This window comes from Hipposideros armiger, unplaced genomic scaffold (assembly GCF_001890085.2).
Source record: "Hipposideros armiger isolate ML-2016 unplaced genomic scaffold, ASM189008v1 scaffold_367, whole genome shotgun sequence".
NCBI classification, from domain to species: domain Eukaryota; kingdom Metazoa; phylum Chordata; class Mammalia; order Chiroptera; family Hipposideridae; genus Hipposideros; species Hipposideros armiger.
Genome location: NW_017731717.1, coordinates 628,353 through 640,138, shown reverse-complemented (window position 1 = coordinate 640,138; position 11,786 = coordinate 628,353). Strand labels below are relative to the sequence as shown.

Genomic DNA, 11,786 nt, shown 5'->3' with positions numbered 1-11,786 from the left:
TGTGTTGGAGAGTTACAGAGAAAAAGCTAGTCTGATTTTTTTTCACTCCTCTCTTCTAGGTAGCAGCTCCTCTTGGTGGAGTATGGGGTGGGGATTGAGCAGAAAGGATAAAACCAAATTGCTCCATATTTAATTGGATGAGGTTGACAGACATTTAGGCTCCCTAGACCCTGGTGGACCATAGTTGATGACCTTATGGGAAAATTCCCCTTCCCTCCTGAGGTTCTTTCGGCTGGTTGAATAATCAAATTGGCATGAGACAGATTGAGAAGAAAAAAACAAATTTAATTTTGTGCACACAGGAACACCACATACATGAGAGAGTCAGCGACCCTGCATACATGAGAGGTTCAGAGACAGAAAGGAAAAATTAGGTACACATGACACTGTGAGCCAAGGATGGGGTGAGGCATCTTGGGGCTTCACAGATTTCATTGCAGGATGGTAAGGCAAATGTTCAGTAATTAGTAGTTTGCCCTGCTATATACGCATATGTTACAAATGACCTTGATCAGGTTTAGGCAAGGCATTTTGAATACATATTCCCTTTGGACCTTTATGATTTCCACTGCAGCCCCACTACTGCAGAAAGATCAATTCTGGAGGAGTGAACCAGAATTTCATTGACTAATCAAACGCCTACCCATTGTTTTCCATGTGGAGTAGCTACAAAAAGGAAGAACAAGAGGGTGTAGGTGGCTGCTTTACTAAGCTTTAAGGAAGTTAAGGAAATTCACCATCATAAGTGACAAAGAAACGGAACATAACAAGCATCTCCCTTGGCTAAACCATTCTTTGGGGGCTAACACAACATACCTGGTTAATTCCTTCATCCTTCAAAACTCAGCTGAGGCACACATCTTCAAAGAAATGTTCCTTTATCTCTTCAGCAGTTGGAGACCTCCCATATTGCTTAGACGCACACTGGGCTTACCTCCAGCACAGCACATATAGTATTGCACTACTTTATAGATCATCTGTTTATCCCTCTTCTCACCAGAACATGAACTCCCTGGGTAAAAAAGGAACACACCCTTTACTTGTATCCTTTGCATCTAGCACAGTCCCTGACACAGAGAGTATTTTATAAATATTTCCGAATTAATATCAAGGTTTTATTTTTATAAACAATGATAAAAGACATTTGGGGGGTAGTAGCTTAAAATTTTATAAATCAGAAAAATGAGTCAGAGTTTAGATGAAGTTTAGATGACTCAAGCTGGAAAGTCATTAACTATTTTTAGCTCCTGTCAACAGCTGGGAGTCAACCCTGAGCTGGTGTTCAATTTCCAGGGTAGAGGGGACTAGAACAACTGAACAGACTCTAAACGTGATTTAATCATTGATTCTGACTCATCACTTTGGAGCACCCATGTCACTATCACTAAAAGCCATTAAAAAAGTATTATGCTTGGTGTTCTATCGAGCAATTTTAATGTCAATGGTTAGAAATCAGGGATATCTTCAACATAAAAAACACAGACATGTTTGTACATGTGCCAGGAAGTCATGAGGGTCCCTTCTTTCAGGCAAAAATGTAAGACTCTATTCATGTTTATTAGTCTATTCTTTGAGAGTAACTTGGGCATGGATAAAACACAACCTACTAGTTAGTTAATTGTTTATTCAGTAAATCTTGTTTGAGCTATGAATTTGTATAAGGTTCTTTGGCAGAAAATATGAGGGACTCAATATGGGACTCCCGCTTGTCCCTGATAGACTTTTACCATCTACATGTTTTAAGAAAGAAAATAAAAACTGGGGAAAAAAATAGCAAACCAAGAGCAAATGTAAATAAGTACTACATTTCATTTTACAGGTGAGGATTGTGTAGATGTGAAGAAAAAGGCCTGAGCTAAAGACCTCAGCAGGTGAGACATGAGCTGATATTTCTTAGGCTCTGCCACGCTTTCTAGTCACATTGCCAGGCTAGGCTTGGAACAGAACTGTAAATTTCTAGTCTTTTCTCTGAAAACATGACTACTTCATCTACCTACAGACATGCCTATGGGTTTTGGATTTGAAAATAATACTCAGTTGATGCTTATTATTTGCAGATTACATATCTGTGAATTTGCTTCCTCGCTAAAATTTATTTTTGACACCAAAAGCAATACAACACTTTCATGGTCATTCCCAGACATGGGCAGAGCCCTGAAAAGTTGGGGCAGATGTACATGAACAAGGCTTAGTTCTACCTTCTTGTTTCAGCTTTCAGACTGTAAACAAGAGCCCTTTTCACAGACTACAAATCAAACATTTGTGTGCTTTTGGGCGGGGGTGGGGGTGGGGGGGTGATTTTGCTGTTTAAAATGGCCCCCAAACATAGTGCTGAAATGCTGTCTAGTGTCTTAGGGAGAAAGCATGTAAGTTACAAAAGTTTAATAAGTTTCATTCGGGTGTGGGTTATATTGCTGTTGGTGGTGAGTTGGTGGTGAGTCAACAAGCTACCTTAAGTAAGGTATCTTTAAACAGAAACAATGGTACAGTAGAACTCAGGGCCTACCTACTTGAGCTCAGTCAGGCATTTACTCGGCCTGAGCCAGGAGTGGGCGCCCTGAGCCAGCAGTAAAAGCCCTCCTGCACAGAGTTCCCGGCAGGTGGCGCCCAGCGATGAGTTTCTTCCCAGCGTGGTCTGAGCCAGGTAGACTGGAAGGGGCGGAGGTAACCCAAAGCGGCCAGTGGTGGCTGCCCCCTGGCTCCCCACCCCCTGCACGCAGCGACTGGAGGAGGGCGCAAGCGGCTGGGCTAGCTGTGCGCTGAGTTCTGGCACCGTAGTCTGCTTCTCTGCGAGCGTGCCCCCGCTGCGCTCAGCCCGAAGCCGGCCACCATGGAAGCACAGGCACAAGGTGAGTGGTCGCCAATCGCCCTGAGGGTCAATCCCAGGGAACGCATTAAGGCGCTTTTTCTGCATCACCTAACTTCTCGGACAGAGTGGACTGGTGCCATCTTCACACGGCCGCAACTCTGCTCCAACCCGCCCCTGCAGGATAATTCCTGCTCCCCAAACTCAGGGCTTGCTGTGGGGCTGGGGGCCAGTGAAGGAGCCGTGAAATGCTCAGGCTTCTCCGGAGGAAATGCGCCCAGGGAATGCTACCGCTTTCCCCAGCCAGTCGACCCCTCCTCCCCAACTTCCATAACCTCACTGGTGCCTAAAAGACCTGTTGTGTAGGAGCGGGAATCCGCGTTGTGTCCCGTCCCCTGGGGGAGCAGTGAGGGAGCTCTACTCCTCACGCCCTGGGCTTGCGTCCCGCAGCTCCCAAGTCCCGAGCCGAGCGCGGCGCGCGCGGAGGTGGCGGCTCGGCGGAGACCGGGTTCTCATCTACGCCAGCGGCTTGCCGCGCGCGGACCGGCCTTCCCAGATGAGAGCGTTACCCGCACTACCCGCACGCTGATCTGCAGCAGACCGACACGTGTGTCCCGGTTTCCCACGGTCGGGGAGCGCTCTCTGCCTCCCCAGGCGCGGCCCCCATCCCCATCCCCCCGACTACGGCCCGGCCGCCCAGCTCCCCATTCCCGCGGCCGCCCGCTGGAGGAACCCTTGACAGTTTCACAAAGGACAGCCTCGTGTCTGGGGTCACACTCGGACCAAGGTTAGGGAATCCTGATGGAATCGTGCTAGGATGGTAGGAAACGGACTGTAGAAAGGAGCAGAGATGGGAGGATGTGGAGCGCGAGACTGGAAAGACGGACCCTGACTCTAGGCTGGGGTCTAGGAGCAACGCCAAGAAGGGAGGAGGTGTTCAGTTTTCTTCAGCCTTTAAAACAATAGTCACCACCTTTCTTTAACAGTGTTGGGAAATTCTATGATGGCTTTTAAGATAAATAAAAGCCCATTAAAAAAAAAAAAGGTTCGTGACCCTATGCGCTCGCCCTCTAGGGGCAGAAGCATCGCGAATGAGAGCGGATTGGCGGGTGCAGGGGCCTGGAGCCATCCAACAGGTTTGCTGCCAGGATTACAGTAGTCTGAACAGCGCGAACTATCCTCGTTTGTTCTATCGGCCAAGGTCCTGTCCATAAAGCTGCCGCTTCCAGTATTATTTTTTCCATTATCTAAATAAGAAAGAAGAATGCAAACAAGTGTGTGTGTGTGTGTGTGTGTGTGTGTGTGTGTGTGTGTGTGTGTTGGGGGGCGGGGGTGGAGCTGTTGATGGTCAAATTCATAAGCGGAGGTCGGTTTGGAGGACTTCCCTCCCTTCCGAATTGAAGCAGGTGGGAGCAACACTGGAGCTTTCCAACCTGATTTGCAAGTTAGAATTATTGGAAGAGGTTACTGGCCCTGGCTAATCCCAGACCGATCAAACTAGAATCTCTGGGGCCTGGGTATGGGTATATTTGAAAGCTTTCCAGGTCTTTCTATTATTTGGTGAGCTGGAGAAAAACTACAGCAGATAGGCAGAGTTCATCTGAACCTTGAAGACATCCGAAACCACAGATTGGAACCATGGTGTCACTGGTTTGCTTTACTTGCGAGATTTACTTATCAAACATTGCAGTGCTTTCCTTTGCCAAGCACTGTGCTAGGAGAAGCAAGCATAGACTTGATATCTGCTTCCTGAAATTTACAATAGAGGAAGACATTAATTGGATAGTTTTTGACAAATGTGAAATTGCAGCTGTGTTTATGATAGGAAAGAGGGCCACAAAGCGCAGTGAGAGCCTGAAAAACTTTAGGCTGGTAGGCGATAATCCAAGTAGTGAAGTTTGCTTATTGTGTCCTGGTTTCTGTTCTTTGGACTTTATATTTGTTACTCATTTCTTCTTCACAACAGCCCCATCAGGTAGGTAGTATTCTCATTGCCATTACAGAGGAAATAGGCACAGGACTTCTGAGACACGCTTCCCCTTCCCCCCATGACTGGGTGGGGAGAGTAGGTGGGGAGTACGAGTTGTTTTCATCATTTAAGGAGCAGCCATATTAAGTTCTTTAAGAATAAAACTTTTCACAAAATGTTCTATTACATTATTTAATATAAGGGGAAAATCTTTCCACTTGGCATATTTTTCTGGCTAAATGAATTGCCTCTGAGATTCTAAGAGTCCTATGTCATGTTTGTATCATCAGCCCAATTCATTTTAGAATTCTCTAGAGTGGCGATGGCTCATCTTTCTGCTTCTGGGTCTGCAGAGAGCAAAGATGAGTGAGGTTAAGTAGGCCGCTGCTGATGAGATGTCCCCTGTGCTTTCCAGGAGACCGTCCAGATGCTGTGGACATTGTTTGCGCATATAGTTCAAGAAATGCAGCAGCCGGTCCTAGAAACTTTTCCACAAATGAAATTCTGCAAATATGTTCTTTGAATTTGTAAAAGAAAACATTACTTCCAGCAAAACAAGGATACGTTCTGGGAAGTTGGTGGAACAGAAAATGCAGAAGTGGGATTATGATCAGAGCCATTCAATTAGGAGGGGCTGGAGAACAGTGTGGAATTGCAGCCCACAGGATACCAGCATTCGTTCCCAGGTGCTTTCTTGGCACTGGATCATTTCACTTTAATATAATGATATATTAGAGAGGGAATTTGGTTAGTAATGTAGCATTTCCTGAAACATATGGCAGTCCTTTAAAATAAAAAGTTACTGATCTTTTTAAACTCTTTTTATATTTCACTTTTCTAGGGAATAACTTTTTGTTTTTCCCAGTGTCTTTAATGTTTAAAAGAACATTTTCTCCCCACTTAACCCTTGTATATATTCAGATTAATAACTGTGGGTTTCCTATGACTGCTGTAACAAATTACTACAAATGTGGTAGCTTAAAATAACAGAAACGTATTCTCATAGTTCTGGAGGCTAGAAGTCCAAAATCACTATCACTGGACTAAAATCAAGACATCAGCAGGGCTTCACTTCCTCTGGACATTTTAAGAAAGAAGCCATTCCTTGTCCCTTCCAGTTCTGATGGCTGTAGGTGGCATTCATTGGCTATACCACTCCGATAGCTGCCCCCTCCAAGGTTCTGTTGCCTTCTTTGCTGTCTGTGTCAAATTTCCCTCTGCCTCTACTTGTGAAGAACAATTGTGATTTCATTTAGAGCCCACCTGGATAATCCAACATAACCTTCCCATCTCAAGATCCTTAATTTAGTCATATCTACAAAGATCCTTCTCCCATATAAGGTACCATTTACGGGTTCCAGGGATTAGGACCTGAGATCCTTGGGACCCATTATTCAGCCTACTACAGTAACTATTTTTCATATTCAGACATTCTACTCAGGAGGGCTCTCAGAAGTGCATGAATGACATAAAGTAATAAATGCCAGATTAATCCTGCCTGATTGCAAATTGCACTAAAATGAAAATTTCATATGTACCTGACATTATACTTTGCTCACAGGACATTTATTTACCCTCATCTTGTTCCAGGAAGAACTTAGGGCAGTTTATACAGGTACATGGAACACAGAAAGATAAGGTAAATTAGAAATAGAAGAAAGTAAACACGAATAGGAACAGAAAATGAAACAAGGAATGAAGTGCTAGAAAAATTAATACAATTATATCATTTTCACCAATAATGCATGGAAAACAAATTCTTGCTTTGTAAACAAAGTACATTATTTTGTTACAAAACAGTAAAATAATTCCTCCTCCCTCTGCCAAATAGCAACAGGCCATGTTTCTTAATATTGTAGGGATCAGATTTCCCAAAGGAAAAAAAAATATTGCAAATTTCAGGCAATAAAATCATAAACCTCAAACAATGGAAGCTAGGTGTTATACATTTTGATTTATGATTTTTAAAAATATCAGTAAAAACATTCTTACTTCAGAGGTACCTCTTATTGTTTTATTTTCCTTCTAAATAAAAGTTTTAAAGTAGGGAGTGATGTATACATAAGATGAAGTCAATCATTTGCAATAAATCATATACTATTTTTGTACTTAAAACTCTTAAAAAAATAATCATACAAATTATAGATATTATAGTATATGGGAACCTACTTTGAATTGCCTTCCCTAAATACACCTTGTTTTCTTGATACTCTTGATAGGCAGAATCTGAGAACTTGCTTCAAAAAACTTAGCAACAAGAAAGCCTATTTTTGTGGCCTATGTTAAGATTTGGGATTTAGTGAGCTACAATAAATAATAAATAAGTACTTCCACAAATATTGATTCATTAAATATTTCAACAAATATTTATTGATGACTGTAGTAAAAGCAAATGTTTGACAAGTCCTGAATATTGAGAGATGGCAGAAGGTAGTGCTTGAGATTCCACAATCAAGGCAAACTGCCTGGATTTTAAGCCTGCCATTGTCACCATTAATATGACCCTGAACAAGTTACTTGATCTCTCGAGGCCTTGGTTTTTCCATATGTAAGGTAAGAATAATGATAGTCCCAGATCATAGCATTGTAATAAGGATTTTTTTTTATTTATTTTATTTTTTTATTGTTAGTTTCAGGTGTACAGAACAATGCAATAGTTACCCTTTTCACCCTCACAAAGTAACAACCCCCCTCCCCCCATCCACTGCCCTCCAACCCCCATATCATGCTTATCTATTACAATTCCATTGAATCCCAGTGTTTTCCTTTTTTAACCGATCAGATTGAGTTTTTGAAAATCACATTATATAACAANCCTTTTCACCCTCACAAAGTAACAACCCCCCTCCCCCCATCCACTGCCCTCCCACCCCCGATATCATGCTTATCTATTACAATTCCATTGAATCCGTGAGTTAATACAATCAAAGTTCTTAAAACAGTGCCCAGTACATGGTAAGTACTATATAAACATCTGCTGTTGATTTTAGCAGCATATGCCAAGAACTTTACATGCATTATCTTATTGAATCCTTATAATAACACCATGGGATAGATGCCATTACTGTGAAGACATTTTATAGACAGGGAAACAGGAAGTCAGAATTAAGTAAGAAAGGCAGGATTCAACCCCAGGCCTATCCGAGTCCCGAGCATGAGCCCCACCACTACACTACACTGTCCCTCAGTGTGCGCAGGGCAACATATGACAACGGGAAACAAAGATGAATTTGACATGGGTCATTGTTCCAGGGAAGGTAACAAAGAAGAGTCATCCCTGGGGGTAATGGCAAATGGAACTGATGAAATGACGTGTTTCCATCCAATGGCATTTTTAGAGCACTAACGTGCTATTTAGAACAAATTCACATTGAGGGTGATAATAACAATAATATGTTCATGGTTTTTTTTTTAAATGCCAGATACCCTACTATGCATTTGAAAGAAAATCATGTTATTTAATACAACCACGTCATAAGGAAGGTAATGTGGTTTTCATTTTAAAGATGAGGAAACTGAATGACAGCGCAGTTATACAACTTTCTCCAACTCATACAGCTTGGATGTGTTAGACCCTGGATTTGGAATCAGGGAGTTTGACTCCATACCTTGGGATTTTAATTTCAATTCTCTACCATCTCCCTAAATTGGTGTGTCTAGCAGTCAGTGTATAAAGTTGCAAATAATAGATTTTGCTTTACATTTTGTATGGTCAAGGGGGTTTTAAAAGGGCAGAAATTAATTGCACTGTTCATCCCATATGTGGGCAGGGTCTAGGTCTGGGACTATGAACACGACCCAGACTACCTGAGGTCTGCAAGAGCAAGCCCCCTAATACGCCAGGTTGGTGGGGGCAGGGACTTCATGTATCTACAGCTTACTTTTTCAGTTCTGGTTTTGAGATGAAGAATTCTGTAAAAGTCACATAACATGTGATTCTTAAAACCAGTATAGAATTTTATCACACTATAAAGAAAAACTGTTCAAGTGTGGAATGCTTCAAATATTATTCTACTTGGCATGTATCTGTACCCAGAAATCTCAGGACTTTAAAATAAATAAAATGCATAGGATAGGCGTGCGTGTTTCCAGAAGGTAGGGTCTGTGGTGCCAGCTGAAAGAACTGGTAATCTCAATAAGTACCCAAAAAAGATTTTTATAGTCTCATGACTGTTATAATTACTTGTTTACATGAATATGTTTTGTTTTGTTTGTTTGTTTGTTTTTTACTTAACAATCTCCCAAGCATATTAGCTCAATACCTACTTTAAAAAGGTACCAAGTGGAAAAAGTGAATAGTGAGAGGATTTGTACAGACACTGTTAAATTAGCAATCTCTGTGTTAAATTTTTGTGGTCTAAAGTGGCAAATGAAGAAAAGAGGGCGTCAGCCTCAGTCATCAGCCTGGTTCACTCTACATGTATCCAGATGTCCACCATTCCCGCGGTTCTAGAATGTCCCCAGCCACGTTTGGAAGCCATATCTTAAAATTTACTGAATTGGCTACAGTTAAGAACACATAAAGAAAGACCTTATACTGTGGATTTTTAAGCTTGTCATTCTATTTTTCATTGAACATTTAATAAACCAAGTGTAATTTATTTAAAATATATGCATGAAATTAAGAATCATCGTGATTACACCAGGGAAGGCAGCAGAACATTTTTATGAATTCAAGTTGGCTAAAAGGAAAGCTTTGGGCCTTCAAGGAAAGATGAATTTTAAATAGTTTCTCCACAGTGTGAGTGGCTTATAAGTTGCCTTTTGACACAGAGGAAGTGAAATTCCAAGAGTAAAACCAAGAATTTCCAAGAATGCCCCTTCACCACCAACATATTGCTTTTTTTTCAAAAGACAAAAATCTTTGCTTTTTGTGCTATAGCCAGATAATGTGTCATACACTGAAAATGTGTGGATATGTCACACCTCGTCGCCAAACTTACCTTACAAAAGGTTATTTGTACCTTACACAGATTACATGTTCCCTGATGTGTATCTAAACTATAGAATCCTCCAATCCCTTGGAACCTGCAAAATGCAATTTTCTTATAATTAGAAATGTCTTTTGCAAGTCAATAGCAAGAGCCCTTGTCAAGGCTCCTGGAAATAGAGCTGATTCATTCAAAAGGAAAAGACAACTTGGGATGACAGGGTGGGAGGGTGTCTCTTCAGGCCCCTCAATTGCAGACTCTCTGGTTGTTGGATTTATTTTTTTCACTGATTTTTCCACGCCACCTATGAAAGAGCTGAGAGGAACAATAATGAGAGCTGAAAAGAAAATTGTTAAGAAATATTTTCCAACATTTTGGCTGTTAAAATAGACTCATTTCTACACGCAGACATCATGGGAAGATGGTTTCCCCTACTTGGAGTTAGGACAGGCCAAGAAAAAGTGGAGACTTTGGCCCATTGTTATTCCTCTTTAGATAGCCCAGGGCTCCAACTGGAAATTTCAAGATATCCATGCTTCCTGCCAAGTTTATTTCAAATGATTGGAAAGCTCTTAGCAGATGCTCCACCAGGTTCCCATAACCTGCTGTCAGTGATACTGTCCCTGAAAGAAGCAACCATATTCTGAGGATTACGACTTGCTTTTTTTCACTGTGACAGTTTCGAGAATGTGCATAAATAAGAATACACGTGCAGAAATCTTTTGAAATATGGTCTAGCCCTCTTCTCTCCAATGATGCCCTATGCCTGCCTCTGCAGAGCTGGCCTCTGTCCTTAGAATTTTGTCTATTTTTATCCTTTCTTCTACTATATATGGACCTATTATATATGGTGGTTATATATAGTGGAAACATGCTCTCGTGTAATAGCTTTGAATTTGGGTTCCATTTGATTTGAAGAAAACGAACATTAGCCCTCTTTAAAAAACAAACAAACAAACAAACAAAAAACAGTGGTCAATTCTCAGTCCTCATCTTAATTGACCTATCAGCATCACTTAGCACAATTGCTCATTATCTCCTACCTGAAGCACTTTGTTCACTTGGTTTTCAGGTCACCAAACTTTTTTTCTTCCTTTTTCACAAGCTCTGCCTCAGCCTCCTATCTTACACTCCTATCTGCCCTCATTGCCTTGGTGAGCCCCTCATTACTTGTGGTTTTGAATTCCATCTATCCACTAACAGCTCCCACATTTATTTTCCCAGCCTGGACCTGGCCCCTCAACTCAGATTGCCCACTTGATATGTCTGCATAAATGTCTAATAAGCATCTTGAACTTAGTATGTCTAACATTGACCTCCTGATCTCCTTCCACCAAAATATCCCTAGTTCTCCCAAAGTTATCCCCATTTCAGTTAATGGCAACTCCATTTCAGATGCGGAAGCCCAAAACCTGTCCACCGAGAGGTTTTTCTTGTTTTGTTTTGGGTTTTTTTCCCCCATTATCTTACCCCAGTCTGTCATGCCAGCTCTACCTTCAAAATATATCTAGAGTTGAACAACTTCCCAACACCTCTGCTGATACTGCCTTTGTCCAGACCACCACCATTTCTCACTGGGTTTCTGATGGAGGTTCCTAACTGGTCTCCCTGCTTCTTCCCTGATCTACCTTCAGTCTGTTCCCAACATAGTAATCAGAGTGAGTGATCCTCTCCGAACTCGTAGTATCATGCCACTCCTCCCCTCAAAACTGCAGTAACTCCTCCTTTCATTCAGAACAAAGGGCGAAGTTCTTACCATGGCTACAAGGGAGCTATGTTACCTGTTCCCCTCCCTCGCCCAGCATTTCTCTAAGCTCATCACCTGATCTGCTCCCTGTTTATTTGTTGTGCTGCCTCCTCATAGGCTTTCAATTTACTGACCTCTTTGCCTCAGAAGCCCTTCCTCAGATACTTCCTAGCCGGCATCCTTATCCTCGTCCATTTCCTCGTTGCTGGCCAGTGTTACCTTTAGACCTGGCCACTGCACCCCTGTTGTCAGGAGACAACTCTCCACAGGTCGCACAAGGTTCTGCACTTCTGAGCAAAGGCATGAACAGCTAGTTTTCTCTAGACCAGGGGT

At 42.0% G+C, this 11,786-nt stretch overlaps 1 protein-coding gene across 8 annotated transcripts in view; it reads left to right on the top strand.

The window, feature by feature from the left end:
• Positions 1 to 2,637: 2,637 nt before the first annotated feature.
• Positions 2,638 to 11,786, top strand: part of TPD52L1 (TPD52 like 1) — a 70,743-nt gene continuing 61,594 nt past the window's right edge. For 4 of the 8 annotated variants that reach the window (XM_019662144.1, XM_019662143.1, XM_019662142.1 and 1 more), the window contains exon 1: positions 2,638 to 2,849. In XM_019662144.1, coding sequence (XP_019517689.1) covers positions 2,831 to 2,849 — 19 coding nt within the window. In that variant the 5' untranslated portion in view covers positions 2,638 to 2,830. The remainder of the gene's footprint in view (positions 2,850 to 11,786) is intronic. The other 4 variants (XM_019662145.1, XM_019662147.1, XM_019662148.1 and 1 more) reach the window with 2 other exon arrangements.